Genomic DNA, 20,415 nt, shown 5'->3' on the forward strand with positions numbered 1-20,415 from the left:
CATGTGCTTCACATGTGGTTTTAACCAATAATAACAGATAAATGTCTTGATTTGTAAAATAATTAAAAATATTTAAAAAATGGTACAAGTAAATACTGTAAAACCATTTTCTAAAAATGATTTAATTAGGAAAAAACTTGGAGGTGGTTGTCTTGTTAATCAAAAGCCGGTTTTTTCCAGAGATGGAAGGTTAGAAAGTTTTTTAAATTATAAGATGTAATACTTAAAATTTAAACTTTTATATTTTATTACAAAATTTTACAATTTCAGTGTAATTTTTGTGGGAGAACGGCTGAACATTCATGTTTATAGTGCTGTTACTGGAGAATTTATTCGATCTTACAATTTAACTGATAATTATATCGTAAACTGGAGTACCTTAATCACTAGACCTGATATTTTAGTAATATGCACAAACAAGGGAGAATTAATTTTTTGGGATTGGAAACAAGGAGTTGAAACTTCATATTCGGTTAGTTATAATACATGAAATATAATTTTGAATTTCCAGAACATCCTATAATATAGCATTCTATAGGTGAAAAAATTTTTAAAATCGGTAACGTAGTGAACTCAAAAATATCGGTTTCAGTATTTAATTGATTTTAACTTTTGATACGGAACCTTAATTTTTTTGAAAATAAAATATAGCCCATTTTACTTGCTGATAATGTAGCATTATATAGGTGAAAGATTTTTTAAAATCGGTTAAGAAATGAACTCAAAAATGACGGTTTTTATATATTTTCATACAAACTTTCATCCCCTATTTCACCCTTTTAGGGGATGAATTTCGAAAAATCCTTTTTTATGTGACATTTACAGTATAAAATCAATAACTTCTCGAAATTTCAAACTTCTATCATTAGCGATTTAGGCTGAGAGTCGATATATCAGTCACGACATTGGCTATTCCCCCTCCAGATTATTTCCCCCATCTGAAATGTTTCTGATTTTTAATAATATACAAAAAGAATCGTTCTGAAAAAAAAATCATCAAAATCGGAGCTGTTCCTGAGGACTTCCAAGTAAAAACACTCATTGACTCCACTAAATGAATAATATAAATGTACTTATATACTTATTCATCCTTTTTATGAAACTTTCTTCTTTTCATTGATACGTCGCCGATTTTTTTCCGATTTCTTTCGTTAGTTTCCCGCTTAAGCATCCAACAGTAGTCTGCAAGCATAGTGACATCCCATCTTCCTTGATACCGTCTTTCGATATTGCGGACATCCTGGTGAAACCGCTCCCACTGTTCTTCACTGTAAGCTTCTAGATTTTCACGAAAATAGTCTATGTGGGAGTGGAAAAATGGACCTTCAAGGTCATCTTGCTGCCTTGAGCTTCGTATGCTGCTAGATGAACAATGGCTTTGTAGTCAGGATCCTTAGTATTTCCCAAAAACTTTCACGCTACATCCTTGAACGATATCCAAGCTTCTTTTTCCTTTGCCTTCTCATTCATACTTTCCACAAAGAGAGTGTCGATTGAAAGCCTTCTTATGTCGGGGCCAGTGAAAACTCCCTCTTTCAATTTTGCTTTTTACAGCTTCGGGAATTTTATGCATAGATATTTAAAACAGTCTCCATCCTTTTGCAGTGATTTTACAAATTGTTTCATCAACCCCAATTTGATATGGAGAGGTGGCAACAAAACTTTTTCTGGCGGCACCAAAGTAGTATTGATAACATTTTTCCTCTCCAGGTTTTAAAATTTCTCGGGTTGGCCAATCACTTTTAGTCCAGTGCTGTTCTCTCGCTCTACTATCCCATAAATTTGAGAAGCATTGATATTTAGTATAGCTTGCCTGCTGATCCAAATGCATCGTGAGTATTTTGAAGTCCCCACAAACCATCCATTAATGGTCCTGGTATTTGATTCTTTCCAAGATAATGGCCAAATTGTTACAGTTTTCTTCCATATGCACAGAATATCCCATTGGAAGCGAAGCTAATTTATTTCATTGTGCAATAATACTACTTTTATTTCATACTACTATACAATACTATTATATAATACCAATTTAAGACTAATTTATGTTGTTACTAATATCGATAAATACCTATGTGATAGAATGTTTTGAATACTTTTCCTGTTTTTGGGAGGTCAAAATCTATACGAAAATGTAACAAAATCCTATTCAGTTTTTTAGTCGCAGACCTGTGTTATTAGAATGTGTTTTAATTTTGTTCTTAAAGCAAGACTTTATTTGAGTTGTTTTATTTTTTAGCAATTAAAAGTTTACGCTAATGCAAATTTTGAAAAAGTGGAATTTCTATCACTTCAAACAGTCGATACTGTTGAATTGTGTGCAACATGGTCGCAAGAATCAACAAAAAAATTAAGTGCTAGCATTTATAATCAAAATGCAAATAGTTTTGATATAATTCAAACAGGAGATTTCGTAAATAAATTCCATGCTCTATCAACTTCAATTAATTCAAAATTGTATGCAATAGTTCAAGATAACAAAATCAATATTGGAATTAGTAATGATAAATCTAGAACAATACGACATTTAATTTCCGAAGATCGTCATTTTACTTGTGTTGCTTGTCATCCTAATGAAGAATGTATCGCAACTGGTGACAATACAGGCCGGGTATTATTATGGCGAAATATATTTATTAAAAAGGCACCAGTTAAAGCAATATACCATTGGCATACGTTACCTGTTGCTTGTATATCATTTTCCGTTGATGGCACTCATATGTATACAGGTGGTAGAGAATGTGTGTTAGTTAAATGGGATGTAGATGCACCCCAACATAGAAATTTTTTACCTCGAGTGCAAGCTCCCATCAAACATGTTGCTGTTAGTTATGATAATTTACTGGTGGCAATTTCCATGGCAAATAATGGTAAGTAAATTCTTTTTAAGTAAAATTATTTTTGTGTATTAAATTTCCGATGAAAACACATCACACACATCTTAGAATACAGCAGGGGCGGATTTATGCGTAGGCAAAGTAGACCTGTGCCTACGGCGGCAAAAAAATCGTTTCAATTATTAAAAACTTTTTTCTTTAGTAAAAATGTGAATTTTTTTCAATATTAGTCAATTTTGCGTGAAACAATTATTTGAAAAAGTCGCCACTTCACTTAAACTATATCTAGTCACTATGTTCGCGAATGTCACTATCCTGGAAGTTTTAGAACGTTTCTCGGAAATACTATAACCTAACCTTCCGTCTTGTTTTGGTCAACTGTACTGAAGTATTTGAATCGTTTAAAATGAGTGATGGTAGACAACGACTAAGCGGGTATCAGTACTCTAAATCATTGAAGTTGAAACTTTGCTACAAGTTGATCTGAACAAAATCATCGATACATTTGCTGTCGAAAAAGCCCGGCGAAAAAATGTACATTGAAATAATTGAAAAATGAATTTTTTATTTGTTTTGTAAACCTTACTTATGATTAAAAAGTTATTTCATTTATAATATTAAATATTTTTCAATTTCCAAATAAATAAAACAGATTTTTGTTCATAAAAAAAAAGCGTCACTTTGATGCCTGCCTATGGGCGGCAAATTCGTAAATCCGCCCTTGGAATACAGTAATATCTGCCTTTCATTACTTGTACAGTATACATTTTTTTACACTGTTATTTTGTTTGGAGTTTTATCACATAGAAATTGAAATACATTTACGCTATAAATATTCTATCTTTTTCTGTTTCATCATATAGTCCACAAAGCTTAATTAAAAGTTTTAAGACCATAAACCGTATAAAGAAATTTAAACAAATAAGTCGTGTCAAGATAGTAACATTAACAGTATTTTGCCGATAAACAATTTTTTATTCACATTTTATACTTCACAACTTGTGGAAACCGTCATGATACTCATGATATAATCGCAATGACTTACAAGCACTTTAGAAACATTTCTTTACCTACTATTTACATTTCGTTAAACTCAATTAAAAATATGATAAAATTATAATAGATTTAAGAGACACTGCCCTAGTATAATTGTTTACTCAGGCTTTATAATCAGAATAAGTCAGAAAGTAGTTTGTCATAGACTACGATTTGGTTGAAGAGCTCCCGATTTATATTAGTATGACTTAGGGGAATAATTTATTCTTCATTTTTAGTTCAATAAAAGTTTATATTTTTTACTTAAATTTTCTAAACTAAAAAAAATATGACTGTTAGTTGAATAAATAGGGTATTCCACTATTTTTGAAAAAGTACTTCAAAATGTTGATTTTGCTAATAAAAAGCTACCAAAAATTTATTTCGGAAAAATACACACGCTTTCTTGTCAAAAACTTAAATTAAATTTTAAACTGTCAAAAACGCGGGCATCCAATTTGATGACGTAATATGGGTATCACTATATGAAATAACACAAATAACTTTGACAGATATATTCATAGACATCTGATTATAATAAATATAAATACTTAGTATCTATGTATATATTATACCCAGCTGTCTACACTGAACTAACTGATGACTCATACCGCTATGACATCACAGCAGGGCTTACCCGCGTTTTAGGTCACGTGATATACAGTTTAAAAATTACGATTTTTAATTTTAAAATTTTAAAAGAAAAATGTGTTTTTATGACTCGCAATCAGAATATTAAAGTATATTTTTACATAAATTTTTCAAATTTCATGATTTTTTTTTGACTAACGATAATACCCTATTGTTGATATGTTATAATTTTTGTTTCAGCCGTTCATATAACAGATACTCAAAGAAATTTGAAAGTAATTTTAAGTAATATGTCATGGAGTGTAATAAGCACACCGAATGTAGATTGTTTTCGTGCAGGCTTACATTATGATCCTAGATCTGAAAGTATTATTATGAATAGTCATATTGGTCATATACAATTTTATAGTTTATTTTTTAATAAATTATTATATAATGTAAGTATTTGCAATGTTAGTAACTCATAGCTTTAATTAAATCAACGACAAATGGGTTGTTGAATAAAAAATATTCATCAATTTTTGTATTTTATTTCAATTCTTTATTATAAATAATATTGAACTTCGCTAAGAAAACTTTTTTAAAATCTATGTATAATTAAATAAAAATTTAATTAAAATGAATAAAGTATACAAAATAATTCACAGATTACAAACGTTATTTAGGCACAACTTTCATATGGATGTTAATTGATGTTCTCCTGGACACAAAGTTACTGCCACTCCATCTATTTTATTTTAGCTAATTTATAATTAAATGCATATAATTTTAAAAGTTCGTTCTCGTCGGATTTTTTAAAAACTAACACACATTTTTTATTCAAAAATTCAAATGTTTTCTGGTTGCTCAGTTTGTCATCATTCTGCGGCATGTTAGCATAAGTTTACCCTTTTTAGTGTGGATTCTTGGGATTTTTAAATTGTATTTTAATTATCTGAAGTTCTCATTAATTATCTTTACCTTTGATTATTTAGTTAATATCTTTTTGTATATTTTAGTTGGATATTACTGGACATAATATATTGACAGAAGAACAAAGTGATATAATTATGAATATAGACGTTGTGAAAATAGCAATATCTACATTTGGGGTATGGCTAGCAACCGTTGAAGAACGATGCGATACTGATTCATACTTTGAAAGTCGCTTAAAATTTTGGAACTATGATTCTAATGATCAAAAGTAGGTGATTTGAATATTTTAATATCATACAAAAACTTCTATAAGTATTCAGTCTGTCCCGAAAAAATTGTTTCCTATTAGTTCTATGAGGCTGTGACCTTGCACCGGTAAAAATGCGATGAATATTGGCTTCCAAGTAAGCAGTAGCTTTCGGTTTATTTGCAAGGTTGTGGGATTCACGTATCGTCACAGAACTCCAACGATGTTAAATTTAATGACCTTAGATGCCAAATTAGTAGATAGATCACGTAAAATTATAAGTTCATCGAATGTTTCTTTTATTAATTTTAAATTTTTTGTGGGCGTCGTGTTTAAAACAATCAATCATTTCTTTACATGGTCTAATAATTCCAATAGTGCAAAAAGAATACCAAATATTGACATTTGAAAAACTAAAATATGCTGCCTCAATTATGGCTTGCAAATTGAACCGATATTTGGGTTTCCACGTTTTATTCGAGCCAGTTGCGACACTTGTGTTTGCGCTCGCTGTCGCTGAAAAAAGTGCTATGTATTTTCGTTTTTAATTTCCGTCTTAAAAATTTGTAAATATTCGAATTAAAATAGGTTTGTTCACAAGCAAATTTATCAAGAAAAGTGAGATTTTATTCAAAATTTCTAAGTAGTTATTCAAAAATACGTCTTCTAGATATAAAATTCGAAAAATTAAGCTTTAAAAGCTTTTAACAATATAGATAATAAAGTAAATATATGTAAATATTTTAGGTGGGTATTAAATACATGTGTGTCGTTACCTCATGAGAATGGTGTGATTGATATTAAGTTCAAACCTTCGCAATCTAGAAACTTAGAAATAACGAATGCGACATGTATTTCAATTGGTAAAGATAAAACATTTAAAATTTGGAATTTAATGGATAGTACAATACATGGTAAGTTTTATTCATTATCATTACAGTTTCATGTTTATGAAATCTACTTAACTAAAGCGACGTACTCCAGACGCTTGCTATCGAGGACGATTTCTGTAAATGAAAATGATAAGATCATTTTGTCAACTTTATCGACCGTGATCAAGATTTCTTGAAAATTGAGATCTTAAAGACGTTTAAGGACGTTTATTCACCACTCTGTTTTGCTATGTGCGTTCATAGGGAAACAGTATGTAAATTTTACATAAGTTTAAATGAATAGCAAATTGAAAAATTTTGTGAAATTCTGAAAATTTGGATAATAACTATTAACTGGTAAAAGTTTAAAGTATAGTTATCATTAGACCCATGTATAACTTTGATTTTTGCCACTTTTTAAACTTAAAATTTAATTTATTTTTTTATATTTCTCTATTCACAAGTCTCATGAATTGTTGTCCTTAAAAATGAGTTGGTAATTATAAAAAATAGCTATTATAGAAAAATGCTAACGATACAAGCGAACAACTTATAACAAAGTGTAATATATTTTGAAGGTCAGACCCATGTATGGAAAAGCATCGCTTCAGGATATTATTTAAATAGACAACCTTCATGTATTGATTTTTCATACGATGGATCATTACTAGCAATTGGATTTACGTCGACGTTAACAGTTTGGGTGCCCGACACATGTGAATTAAAATGTGCATTAGTACATACGCCATACTCTTCAGAACCAATTAAACAAATTGTATTTGGCAATTGTGAAGACTGTCATTTAGTTGTAACAGTTACATCAGAACGAATATGCGTTTGGAATTTGTTGTCATTAACTTTATTGTGGAATGTACCGATTAAGGTCAATTTGTTATGCAAAGATAATAAAAGTGCATATTTAGCTGCGTTTACCGAATCTAATAAATGTAAGAATTTTTTATTTTAATTCATTTTATTTCACAACTCATTAATTATCTTATTCTGTATAGCTCATTTTTATTCATAAATCTTTATTTGAGAATTCTTTCTTACTAATTTTCTACTTTCCTACTTACCTCATAATGTTACAATTTAAAAATTTTTAAAAAATCACATGTTATAAATTTATTGGCATGCTCTACCAATGTCTTTAGGTCACTATTTCCAAGTATCTATATTTTGTTCAATTTTTAAATTTGAGGTCAGCGACATCTACATACTAAGAAGTTGCCGAAATTATTACGAAAATCTCGCGGATCACTAACTTCTAAAATATCTATCCAAAAGGTTAAAATTTGATATTCACAATGAGAGTACAAAAACAAGTTTTTATACCATGTATATATGAAATATACATAGTATTATAAGTTTAGTCCCAAGTTTGTAACGCCTAAAAATATTGATGCTACAAAAAAAAAAATTGGTATAGGTGTTCATAAAATCACCTAATTAATCCATTTCCGGTTGTCCGTCCGCCCGTCCGTCCGTCTGTGGTCACGATTACTCAAAAACGAAAAGAGATATCAAGCTGAAATTTTTACAGCGTGCTTAGGACGTAAAAAGTGAGGTCAAGTTCGTAAATGAGCAACATGGGTCAATTGGGTCATGGGTCCGTAGTACCCATCTTGTAAACCGTTAGAGATAGAATAAAAGTTTAAATGTAAAAAATGTTCCTTACAAAAAAATAAACAACTTTTGTTTGAAACATTTTTTTGTAAACATCACTGTTTACCCACGAGGGCGTTAATTAGGTACAAATTTTATAGTATGTATTAATATAGGAATATCAAAGTGAATATCTTTTGTTATTTACATGACGTCAAAAAAAAACAAACGATTGCGCATCAACACTTGCGCATTATATGAGAATATCAGTTAAATATGTCAGATATGTATGTATGTGAAATGTGACAGAGTTATCAACACTGCCTATACATGGTATTTCAACAATTAACTCAGTCAATTGTTTGTTTTCACTTGTTTTTTTTTTTTTTTAAATTTCATGCCAATAATTTTATTCAAAGCAATTGTACGTAGATGTAGACCAGATCAGGAAACCTGATGGCTAGTGGTATTTAGGGTCTTGAAATGGATAGGCTCGGAAATATGGCGGATGGGTTAAAAAATTTTAATGCGTCAAAAATTCGAATTCTAATGTACAGTTAATTTTATCCATTCGCATAATAATTCTGCATGATCTAATTTCATCCCATTTCGATCTTTAACTTACCTTTGTAAATTAAGGTTAATCAGACGTAATATGTTTGTGTTTAAAACACGTGGCAAGTGTAATTTTACAAGGTTTCAAATCGGCAAAAAATCATTAAGTATATTTTAATGGCCACCTCATAAAAAACAAAGGAAAAGTTTTGATCTGGCATTGATACATTTTTCACGAATTGTCTTCACTAAAAACTGAGTTAGAGATTGAATTGTTACACATATTTTTTAAACTTAATTTTTTTAGTATTCGTTTTTACGCCACAATATTCAACACCTGTTTATGTTCATGAAAATATATGCGACAATAGTTATAAAGTATTACAAGCAATTTTCATTCCACAAAAAATTACAAAATCTACAAGTTCTTGGCAACAATATTCCCAACTTTATTTTATTGATTCTAAGCAGGTAAAAAACTGTTTCTTTCATATGATTGTATATTTTGTTTAATTAATAAATAAATGTTGTTTTAACATTCAGGAACTTGTAACATTAGAAGAAAAATCTTCAAATGAAGATAATGATCAATATGTGGAATCAATTGTGAAGAGTAAAACTTATAATCCATTTTCATCATTAAAAGCACTGTCAACGGTAGTTGATATTCACAAGTTTAGTACAACGAAAATTACTCGCAATGAATTACCTGGGGCCCTCAATATTAAAGAAGTAAGTTGGAATATAATAATTTCTTTTAAAAATGAATTTTATATCTTTATTTTTATTTTAATATTATTTGCAGTCTCGTAGTAATTTCACTAATTTACTCAGTGTCACTAGCATTCGTAAAACCTATATAACAGTAGTCAAAATCGTTAAAGCGATCTCACAGAATAATCTGCAAGTGAAATATTTGAACCTCAAGGTGTTAATAAAAGGGTTTTTTAAATCTATTTTCTAATTTTGATATGAATAGTGCTAGAACTCTACGAAATAAGAAGAAAAGTAGGACTAAATTTATAAAATAACTAGCTTAGTTTTCACAATATCGAAAATTGAAAATGAGCATCCCGAGCAGGTTAGATAAAAGATTGGCATTTTTCCATATATTTTTAATTTCGATGATAAATTACGTTAAAGTTTAAATATTAGTTGAAAAGTATTAATTAAAATTTTCCGAAATCTATCTTGGTGAAATATGAAAGACTGAAAATGAAATTAAGAATGACTTTTATCCAAAAACTGATCTGAATCCAAAATCTACCTTAAAAGAGGTGTATTAAAATCTACCTTTAACATTAAATAATCAATGGAAGATCTCGGGTATACCTCCTCCTATTTTAAACTTTCATTTATTTATATTAGTGGGGTACCTTATTTTTACTGTCGAATTCCGTATTTATATAGACACACTGGACGGATTTATAAAAGCACCAAATATTATTTAGATAGTATTCAGGTACTAGGCTTCAAACTCTGATATTTTCATACCTAGAGACTACACAAGGAGACCGAACACAATCAGGAGAATTGATAAAATTAGTCAACGCAATGGTAAAAGTTATTTGGGTACTAGCGTCGCCTGTGTTCCTTTTACACAGAAATTCATTGCAGGTGCAGGAAATAATTACGAACATAAGAACGCAATACTACATAATTGTATATTTGATATAAATTAAAATCAAATTCGCGCCTTACACTCGCTCCACTATCCCGATTCAAAAAGAACAATACTGACATCACATTGTGACAGCCATTTGATTACATGGAATTCTGCCTCCTTGAGTAACCTCCATGCTTTCACGATAAACAAAAAATTTTAATCAGTGTAAAAACTGACGGAGAGTTTAGTTACTTTAGGATTTAAGGATACAAACTTAATAATGTTAATTTAAATATTTTATTGAAATGATAAATAATATCTTTACATTAAAAAAAAATACTAAAATTAATTTATTGAATTTTATATTCTAAACTTTTTTTTATAAAAATATTACATAATTTAATATAAAAATTAATTATTATGACTATTACTAAAAGGGGATGGATCTTATAAGAGAGTTTGGAATTTAAGATACCTAGTAGTAAAAATCGCAAACAAAAATGTTTATTTCGCAACCGTAATCTATATTAGAACAGCTGTTACAAACTTGCGTATTAAACTAGGTGATTTAAATTTAGTCTAGATTAATTTAATCTATTAATAATTTGGAGATTATAGCAGTCTTTAAAAATATTAGATAGAATGAATCAATTTTTTAATCATTTTAAACAAATTTTTGGAGACATTAAAATGATCCAATAATAATTTCTCCCATTTATATATTGAAGAAAAATATTAAAATTTACATTCGAATTTCCAACTTATACCTCAGGTATTGATTTTCTTTATAGTGTGAAACTTTTAAAATGAAATGAAACCTTCGTTGTACAAAATTAAAAATTTAGAATTACATATTCTGATAATTAAATTTTTTTATTATTCAGTCAAGTGTCAAAATAAAATAATCGCAGATATTTTTGAAAATATTGTATGTCTCCAAAATTTAACAATGTCTACGAAAATCGAACATATTAATAGCTTATCCGGGCTATGAATTTTAAAACCAGCTATTGTTGGGTAAAAGGGTTAATAAATGGACAGCTTTAAATTTTTATTAGATTAGTTATAAATAGGAAAAGAGTAACTTCATCTCGATCCATTCTGGATGTGATTTTGAATAATTTAATCAATTTTAAACATTATTTGATAATTTAATTTCTTAAATTCGGTTTTAATTTAATAATACAAATGAAATGCAAATAAATATTTTAAAAATACACAAGATTTTATCCCTGAGAAAAAATAGAATCAATTAAGTAATTCTTCAAAATTAATATTTTTCGATCAATTTCATTAAATTCTTCAAATTTCATTAAATCATAAAATATTCATATCATATTTATTAATTGTATAAAAAATATATATTTTAATCATATAAGAAAAATTCATATGTCACAAATTCGTAAAATTATTTGTGTCTCATTCCTGCTGAACTGCGAAAATGACGACATCTGCGATACAAATCAAATTTTCGATATCTCAAACAATGCCATTGTGGAATTTTATGCATATTTTTCACCGCCTGTAACAAAGAAAACTATAATTATTGATTAGAATATTTCGTTTAAAATTTATACCTGAGTAAATCCATCATAAAAAATGTGTTCAATTTATCACTTTAAAATTACAATACCTTATCTTTTTGTTTCATAAAGTTTGAAAATTTGAAAAATTAAAAAGTTTTTGAAGGATTTACTGAGGTATTTTTCATTTTGTTAAAGTGATAAAATTTTACGGACAAGTATATGATTATCAAGTCAATGACTCACCGACTTTACTAAAGAGGTTTGAATTGTTTACTTAAAATGTTTCCCAGAGTGAAAATGACCGTAATGAATAATTCGGATGTTAATAAGTTGACATCTTTTATGGGATAAATCAAATTATTTATAATAGTTAGGGATATTATCCGCAAGTCATAGAATAGTCTCTTGTTAGTTTAGAAGTTGTAATTATTTTGAAAATTTTTTATATATTTACTCGAAATTTGATCAAGTTTGAATTACGCGAGAGTGAAATAAGAGGGAATGGAAGGGTATAAGTCTAATTTCGTGGAAACAATTTTTATAGTTTCGAATAGGGCTTCAGTTAAATGAAAATATATAGGTTCGACACATGCTTAAATATGTCCAATTGAATTATTCGGACCAAGTTTGACTAGATCTCAATTTTCGTCTGGATTTACATCACGGGTGTATCGAATCTACATATATTAATTTATTTATTATTATTAATTTATCCTCCCCATCTTATAGCTCAAAATTGATCAATTTCTAAAACTATGTATACTCAAAAAAAAATTATCAAAATTATTTCAACTTCTTAACTACCAAGAACCAAGCGGATCTATATTTCTGACTTTGTGATAACGTAATATCCTTAACTACAAATACAAATTGTATTATTAACAATTAATTAAAAGGAAAATTGTTGCCAACTTGCTGATTTAGGAAATGACTAAAGGTGATTTTCCATATGGAAATATAACGCAAAACAATATCAACAATGAATTTTTAGAACATATTATAGATGTACTCAGTGTGATAAAATAGGTCTCCTGTGTTGTTGACGTCAGCCATAGGATACATTGTTGAAAAATATTATTATGATTAAAAATATAATTATTCAATAAAAAATGTATGATGTTATTTTTAAATTTATTATTTAAGTTTAAAATCTATAATACTTATTATGTATTTAAAAAAAAATGCATTTAATGTCTACCTCGATTGAATCCGGATAAATTTTATCTATTCATAACATTTTTAATCCTACTAAATAAATACAATTATTATATATAGATGACCTTAAACTGCTGCATTTAATATGTAACAGTAAAACAACAATAGTTGTGTCAACAATTGTTATGTCATTATTATTATTTTATTCTATCTTACCACAAAGACGAAAATTCGATTAATAAAGGGTTTTACATTAATAGTGTCCAAACTTTAAACTTAAATTAAACAAGTTGTATATATTTTTTTTAATGTAGAAAAGCATTTCATGACATTTTTTGTGATACATAATACCAGCCAAATAGACTAGTCATTTAAGCTTAAATTAGGTAAGAATCTCAGAATTCGAGATACCCAGCTGTAAGCTTGTAAATAGTTGTATATTGACACCCTAAAAGTTGTCTCAAAACCTACATATGGTAGGGTGTAAGCAACTATTAAATTTCAAGGTCAAAGGTCACAAAAATCGGTTTTTTGCGCTTTTTTTGGAAATATCTCATTTCCTATGGGTTTTTTGCTATTTGTATTTATTATCAATATTGTAGAAAACAAAATTCTCTACAAATTTTGTTTAAAAAAATTTTTTATACGGTGAACCGTTTTCGAGATAAAGGGCGGAGAGCGCGCGGTCACCGCATCACTTCAGGTCAACGGTGCCTCCGGTCGAAAACGCGCCATATATAGTTGATGAACTATCAATAAATCAATGATTATAAATATTTGTCAATTTTTATTAACTATTATATTATATTTTATCATTTTTTTCCTAACTTATCCACTTTTTATTCAGTATTAAACATCTTCTTCCTCTTCATCGTCGTCTTCTGGCTGCTGGTAAATTTCAAACTGGTCTTCATTATCGTCTTCAAGGACATTTGTCTCAATTTCTTCCATGATTTCGGGATCAAAGGTTCCATCTTCGTTAATGTCGCTCTGATATGATAGAGCATTGAGACAAGCTTGCCCATTACATTGGCCACAAGCTAAAGAGCATTGCAAGCCCGCTTTCCTGCATCCGCATCGCGAACCACAACCACTTTTGCAGTTGCAGAAAATTGTATTTAGCAAATCTTCTGGAGCAGATGGTAAAATTGTCATGATAGGCTCCAGAAAATCATTTCGCATTGCCCAACCCCATACCTGGGGTTCCAAATCGTGTCCTAACCAAGTTTGAACTTGATAATATACACGGTTGAAATGTTGATGAGCAGCTGCACTTGTTGGTGGAATATTTGAAAGCTGCACAGGTTTATTAAGTTTTGTAGACTTGACGTAATGCGTATAACGAAGATGATCGAGACTTTTCACAGATTTCGGAGCATTATAGACTGCCAATAAGGTTTGAGTTCCACTCTCTAATAATCTCTGGGCCGAACAATTTTCTTCCTCAAATGCTGCAGCTAGTTCGTCCAAATTTGTCAGTTTCTCAAAAACTTTTAAAAATGATTTTTTTCCCTTTTTAAAAAGCGCAGAAGTTGTGTCACAGCCACTTAATGCGTGCAGAAATAAAATATGTTTTTTGGAATGAGGATAATTATCAAAACTTTTAGTAGAGTATATCTCCGTTTTTACATTTCCTTTCCCAACTTTTTTAAAAAAAATTTCTTGTTCGTAAGACAGTGTACGCCCAATTAAAATGACAAGTAAATCAATATCTTGTCCTATTATAACTGCAGTAAGAAAAACAATAAGAACATCCGCATCATCTCTGGCTTGTTTAGTAGTAATATTTGCAGCTTGTAATTTTTCAATTAACATATTAATGAACTTATCTTTGTTATTTCGATTTGATAAGAATTTTTCTTGAGTAACTGGTACAACCATTGTTTCATCGAAACAGATTTCGTACGTTTTTGAAAGTGCAGCAGTTCTTCTCTGCTGCTCCATAGCTTTTACGTTCTTACAGTAGTCTGAATATCCGTCAAATACAACAATTATTTTGGAACTGTAATGCCTTTGTAAATAATTCATGTATTTATCAAAAATAATAGAAAAAGTATCTTCTCTGCTCCATACAACATGATGAAGAAGAAATCCGCCATCAATAATGAACGTCACATTATTTTCATTGAGAACAAAATCAATTGGGCTCATGTTGTCATACAATGACGATTTTGTTGTTTTTCTCATGCCATCATTATCAAATAGAGCTGTTGGATACGGACTCAATTCATATTGAAGATATTCTTCGAGATTACTTTCAAATTGTTTGCTGACAGTAATTCTTTGGAAGAGTAATAATGGATCCACTGCAACTTTACAATCATTTATTTTTACAGATTTGTTAACACTGAAAATCGGCATTACTATATATGGCGCGTTTTCGACCGGAGGCACCGGTTGACCTGAAGTGATGCGGTGACCACGCGCTCTCCGCCCTCTATCTCGAAAACGGTTCACCGTATAAAAAATTTTTTTAAACAAAATTTGTAGATAATTTTGTATTCTACAATATTGATAATAAATACAAATAGCAAAAAACCCATAGGAAATGAGATATTTCCAAAAAAAAGCGCAAAAAACCGATTTTTGTGACCTTTGACCTTGAAATTTAATAGTTGCTTACACCCTACCATATGTAGGTTTTGAGACAACTTTTAGGGTGTCAATATACAACTATTTACAGACTTACAGCTGGGTATCTCGAATTCCGAGGTGAACTTACTATAATGACTGGTCTAAAATGGCATAAGTTTAATTTTCAAACATTTACTGGAAATTCCTTTCTATTGAATTTAAAAAAAAAGGAATGTTTTTCATGCAACTGGCTTATCTTATACAGGCTTTTTCTTAATTTCATGCTAATTAATATTGATATATAAATGCAAAAGGAGGGTATCAGATAGCGGTGAAAAGGCGACAGGTGAAAGCACAAGTCACTAATTTCAAAAATGAAAATATCAAGTAAAGTACTATGAGGAGCACTTTTGGATCATGGCCTTCGGATACCAACCTAATGGCTGCGACATTGAATTACATTGTGTTTTTTGTATCGGTGTAATACACTGTGTGTAAGTAGAAAGCTTTGATGCAATGATGTCAGTGTAATAAGATTATCTTTTTCTACATAAACAGTGTATCTGTCACCGTAATATTTAATTTCCGTCAGATTGTAAACTGGTTAGTAAAATTGTAAATTTGACTTCCAAAAAGTCCAAAAACCACCCCGATCCATGCCAACTCGACCTAGACTAAACATAACACAATGTATTGATTTTCGTTAAGAGATGCTGAGTTAGCGCTAGCTGGAGTTGTTTTTTGTTATCAGTTTACAATCTGCCGGAAATTACAATATTACGTTGACATATACATTTTTGTAAAAAAAAAAAATGGGAGATGCATTTTCTTAATTGTTAAATTTATGTTATTGTGTTTATTAAGTGCACAGATCTGATATGTATATAAAATGTCCTTTGCTCGTTATACATATGTATGTTGTATATTTTATACAATACAGGTCAACGGACGACAATTTTAATATGCGTTAATTTATTTATATTAAATAACACTTCTAGCTTTGTTATCAGATTCATTTGATAAATCTACTGCATAAAATGTATTCACTAAAAATTATTGACGTATTTGTATAAAATTTTAATCATTTTTATTTTATTCGATTAATTTTCCTCTAAATAAATAAGCCTAGTACTAGACATAGAATTTGATAGTTATTTAAAAAGGTTGGAAAGTGAGTGTCAGGCAAAATGATATTTTAAATTTTAAACGGAAAAATATTGATTTAAAAGAGTGTTAGCTATGTTTCAAGTGCCAGTTTAGAGTTCCGTACCTGAAACATTTGATGAGGGTTTTTTATTAAATTTTGTAAATTTCACATGTTAATTCAAGGGTCTTATTTGAATACCATTCTCAATTAATATGAATATAAAAAATAGTATAAATAGTTTATGACTGTCAAATATTAAGCTTGATTCCTGAAAGTTGCATATTGAGTTAAAAAATTAAAAAAAAAAAAAGAATCTACATCCGTCGCTAGTTTATAAAGGCTGGTGTAACATGTTGTCCTACTGCCCTATTAGATTAAATAATATCTATGTATGTCTAGGTCAGTCATTTAATGTAATTTTTGTAGTGATAATCTTGTATATATATCGAATCATTTAGCATCACATTTACTGAAACAATAGGTATGCATTATTGCATTTTATAGGGGATTTCTCATGTTTTAATCAGAAAAATTTAAAACTCCTAGAAGTCGTAAAAATTAAAAAGTCATATTATGTACTTTATAAATCTTATTTTACAAAAATTTTTTTTTTTTTTAAATTTATAATATGTTGAATGTGTTCATTTTAATCCATTTTAAATTTTATAAATGATAAACTGTGAGTTTTAGTGTAACTGATTATTTTCTAAGAACATTTACTTATTCTGAAAAACGAGATAGAATCTTACGTAACAAGAGGGAAGTATGTACCCTCACATGGGGGTTCGGGTGTCAAAAATTGTCAAAATCAACCATACGTAATTAATGACAGGCTCCTTATGTGATTATTATTTTTGATCTTTGTGATCAACCGTTATAATTAGAATTAATCATCACTTAATTAATTTGTATGATGTTAGAATGAATATCATTACGAATAGCTAGAATAATATATTATTTAATTATAATTGATGTTGCATGTAGAACTTTATGTAGGTAGGTATACTATCAAAGTCACTAACCGCTCAGCGCAGTCAATCAATTATAAAATCATTAATACTTAGTACTTAGTTCCTGCAATTTTGTTTATTTTGTTATAAATATATATCCAATTAATGTTTATTAAAAAAGTTCGTTAGAAATAAAATAAAGTTCATTAACTAAAACTTCCACTACAAAATCAAGATCTAAAAAGTATGAAACAAGTTTTGATGTAATTTACAAGAAAATATTATCATTTGAATTGTTATGATAAGTAAAATTGTCATTACAATCGGGATCCTCAAAAATTAAAAAGTTTTCCACGGAATGGTGCTTCGACTGTAACGACAACTTTACTAAAAATTATACAAAACCTTGTTTCATACTTTTTAGAGCGTAATTTTGAACTAGTCGAGGTTTTAATATTTGAACTTTATTTTATCTAAATTATTTTGAAGTTATAATTAATAGAGAAGTTGCATTAATTTGTTTTTGCCACAAATTCATGTATAAATGAAAGAACAATTTATTTTAAGACTATTAAAGTAATTTAAAAAATAATAATAATTCCATTTTTTTTTATTATTAATAAAATATAGTTATATTTTTGAATAAACAAAACGGTAGTGACATATACAAAACTGCTACGTTGAATTTAGTTTTAATGTGTTACACAAATTTATTTATTAAAGAAAAACATAAATTGTTATTAGCTCCGTTAAATAATAATTTCCTGGGTTTTCAAAAAATTTTCTACAGAAGGGTATTACACCCATTTTTAAATGTCTTAATTAAATTTTAATGCATTTAATTTTTACATTTTCATTCGCGCGTAATTTGAAGAAAAAGCTGAGCGCAATGGAGGCCATATTGCTCTTGTGGTCTTGACGCCAGTTGGCTGTGTAAACAAATACACTGATATTTTTTATGAAAATTGTTTTTAATTTTAAACAGTCGTATGACTTAATAAAATGGAGACTAATATTTCATCGTGTTAAAAAACTGATTAACATTTCTCGATTACTAATTGCCCTAAGATATCTAAATGATATATTTCTAGATTTTTCTCATTTAGAATACCCTATAGACCGTGGGACAAGAAGGGTGCTTTATTAAATGATTATTACATTCTTGTAACCTCATGAAGGGCTTCCTTTTGCCGAGCCAACGAACTTCTGCCTACGACTTTTTTTTCGAAAATGCTGCGTTTTCAAATGAGCATACTTAATAAAGTATGTTTGTTTTTGAGTACATATGTGGTTTACTTTGCTGAATTGTTTAATAATTATTAATGTTATCAAGTAGTCATAGTGTCCCACAAATTCCATGCCGAGTTTTTTCAGCTCGAAAGCTTAAATATACCGTTATTATTCTTATTTAAAAACGCTGCACAAAAAAAAGTCGTAGAGAGAAGTTTAGTAGACTCAAAAAAGTATTAATCATTTAATACAGCACCCTTTCTGTCTCACGGTCTACTATTGTTAACACAAATTTCGGTAATTCTTAATAAACCAATAGGTTAAAGAGAAGGAAGTTAAAAAAAACAAAAAACAAATATTTACCGTTTCTGGATTTCCTATTGGCACACTGTCCGTATATGTGATTTGTAATAAAAATAGCATAACAATGCTAAGTAAAAAAGTTCTAAACCATTTAACTGTACACTGTTTCATTTTCAAATGATGTATATTTTAAAATAGAATGAATGAATGGATGCAAGCAACAATTGCAACAGTCAGTCGTGGTACTTATAAATCTAAGTACTTCTTGATACTTGTTTATTAAAGTTATTTAAATGATTCACTACTGGTTGTTTATTTTGATTATTTTAAAAAGATGTACATAATATTAATATACAACAGAAGACACGCGCCACAATTTGTTTTTGTTTGTTATATTTATTGTATATGTAGTATTGAGATAAATTTATGTTATTGATACTATCTAATGTGATGTCTACGACTTATATACTCCACATTATGAATGCCGTATTGCAAAATAGATTTATATCTTCGTCATATGCGTTATTAGTCACATAATTCCCTTCTTTATATTGCATAGGAAATTCTCCTAGTTCCTTCATTTCATTATTTCTTGGAATCTGTTTTTGTTTATCAAAAATAAGTTTTATCATTATTTTTGTTTTATGAAAATTTAAATGTTGCAGATACATTAAAAAATTCATGTGTATAGAAAAAAATATTACCGACCCGTGCCTGCTGCGTTTTTTTACGTTCAAGTAGCTTGGACAATTCAACGTAGCCTAACGCGACATGGAACATATTTTTATTAAAATAAGAATAATCTGAATGGATATTAATCGGTCTCGGATAATTTGAATGGAATATTACTGTGGTGCTTGTAGATACCATAATTGACGGCTTTTTATGACCAACCGGCACCACTTTCGTATAAGATTTCAATGATATATGCGTAAAAGTCAATTGTATCCCAAAAATTTGAAGATGAAAATATTAATCAACTAACTGCAGACACCTGCTTCGCTGGGTAATAATCCAAAACATTATAGCCCAATGCGAATTATTTTCAATTTATTTAAAACATTAAAAATATAATTTAGAACTTTTCAAGTGGTCGGTGACCACCGAGAATATTATAGATTCAATCAAAACATTTTAAACTCTTAAAATTTAATATATTTTAGAGCTTTCCAGATCATTCTTTAAATTTTTAAATTGTCCAGAATATTCTAGAATGATGAAAATTATTTTTACATTATTTAAAACATCTCAATATGTTTTAGAGCTTTCT

The 20,415-nt window shown here is 28.9% G+C and overlaps 2 protein-coding genes across 2 annotated transcripts in view; one reads left to right on the forward strand and one right to left on the reverse strand.

Moving 5' to 3' along the window:
* Window positions 1–20,415, forward strand: part of LOC123294041 (WD repeat-containing protein 75) — a 30,047-nt gene continuing 9,632 nt past the window's right edge. Inside the window, exons 1-9 of the mRNA XM_044875107.1 lie at window positions 1–189; window positions 271–472; window positions 2,237–2,867; window positions 4,701–4,897; window positions 5,459–5,643; window positions 6,370–6,536; window positions 7,073–7,441; window positions 8,962–9,125; window positions 9,198–9,386. Coding sequence (XP_044731042.1) covers window positions 80–189; window positions 271–472; window positions 2,237–2,867; window positions 4,701–4,897; window positions 5,459–5,643; window positions 6,370–6,536; window positions 7,073–7,441; window positions 8,962–9,125; window positions 9,198–9,386 — 2,214 coding nt within the window. The 5' untranslated portion in view covers window positions 1–79. The remainder of the gene's footprint in view (window positions 190–270; window positions 473–2,236; window positions 2,868–4,700; window positions 4,898–5,458; window positions 5,644–6,369; window positions 6,537–7,072; window positions 7,442–8,961; window positions 9,126–9,197; window positions 9,387–20,415) is intronic.
* LOC123294054 lies at window positions 11,638–19,470 on the reverse strand. The gene is made up of 2 exons (XM_044875123.1): window positions 19,206–19,470; window positions 11,638–11,782 (listed from the first exon to the last, which is right to left on the reverse strand). Exons 1-2 carry the CDS (start codon window positions 19,314–19,316, stop codon window positions 11,669–11,671), a joined length of 225 nt encoding a protein of 74 aa, XP_044731058.1. The 5' UTR covers window positions 19,317–19,470; the 3' UTR covers window positions 11,638–11,668.

The sequence above is a fragment of the Chrysoperla carnea genome, chromosome 2 (assembly GCF_905475395.1).
Source record: "Chrysoperla carnea chromosome 2, inChrCarn1.1, whole genome shotgun sequence".
Lineage (NCBI taxonomy): Eukaryota > Metazoa > Arthropoda > Insecta > Neuroptera > Chrysopidae > Chrysoperla > Chrysoperla carnea.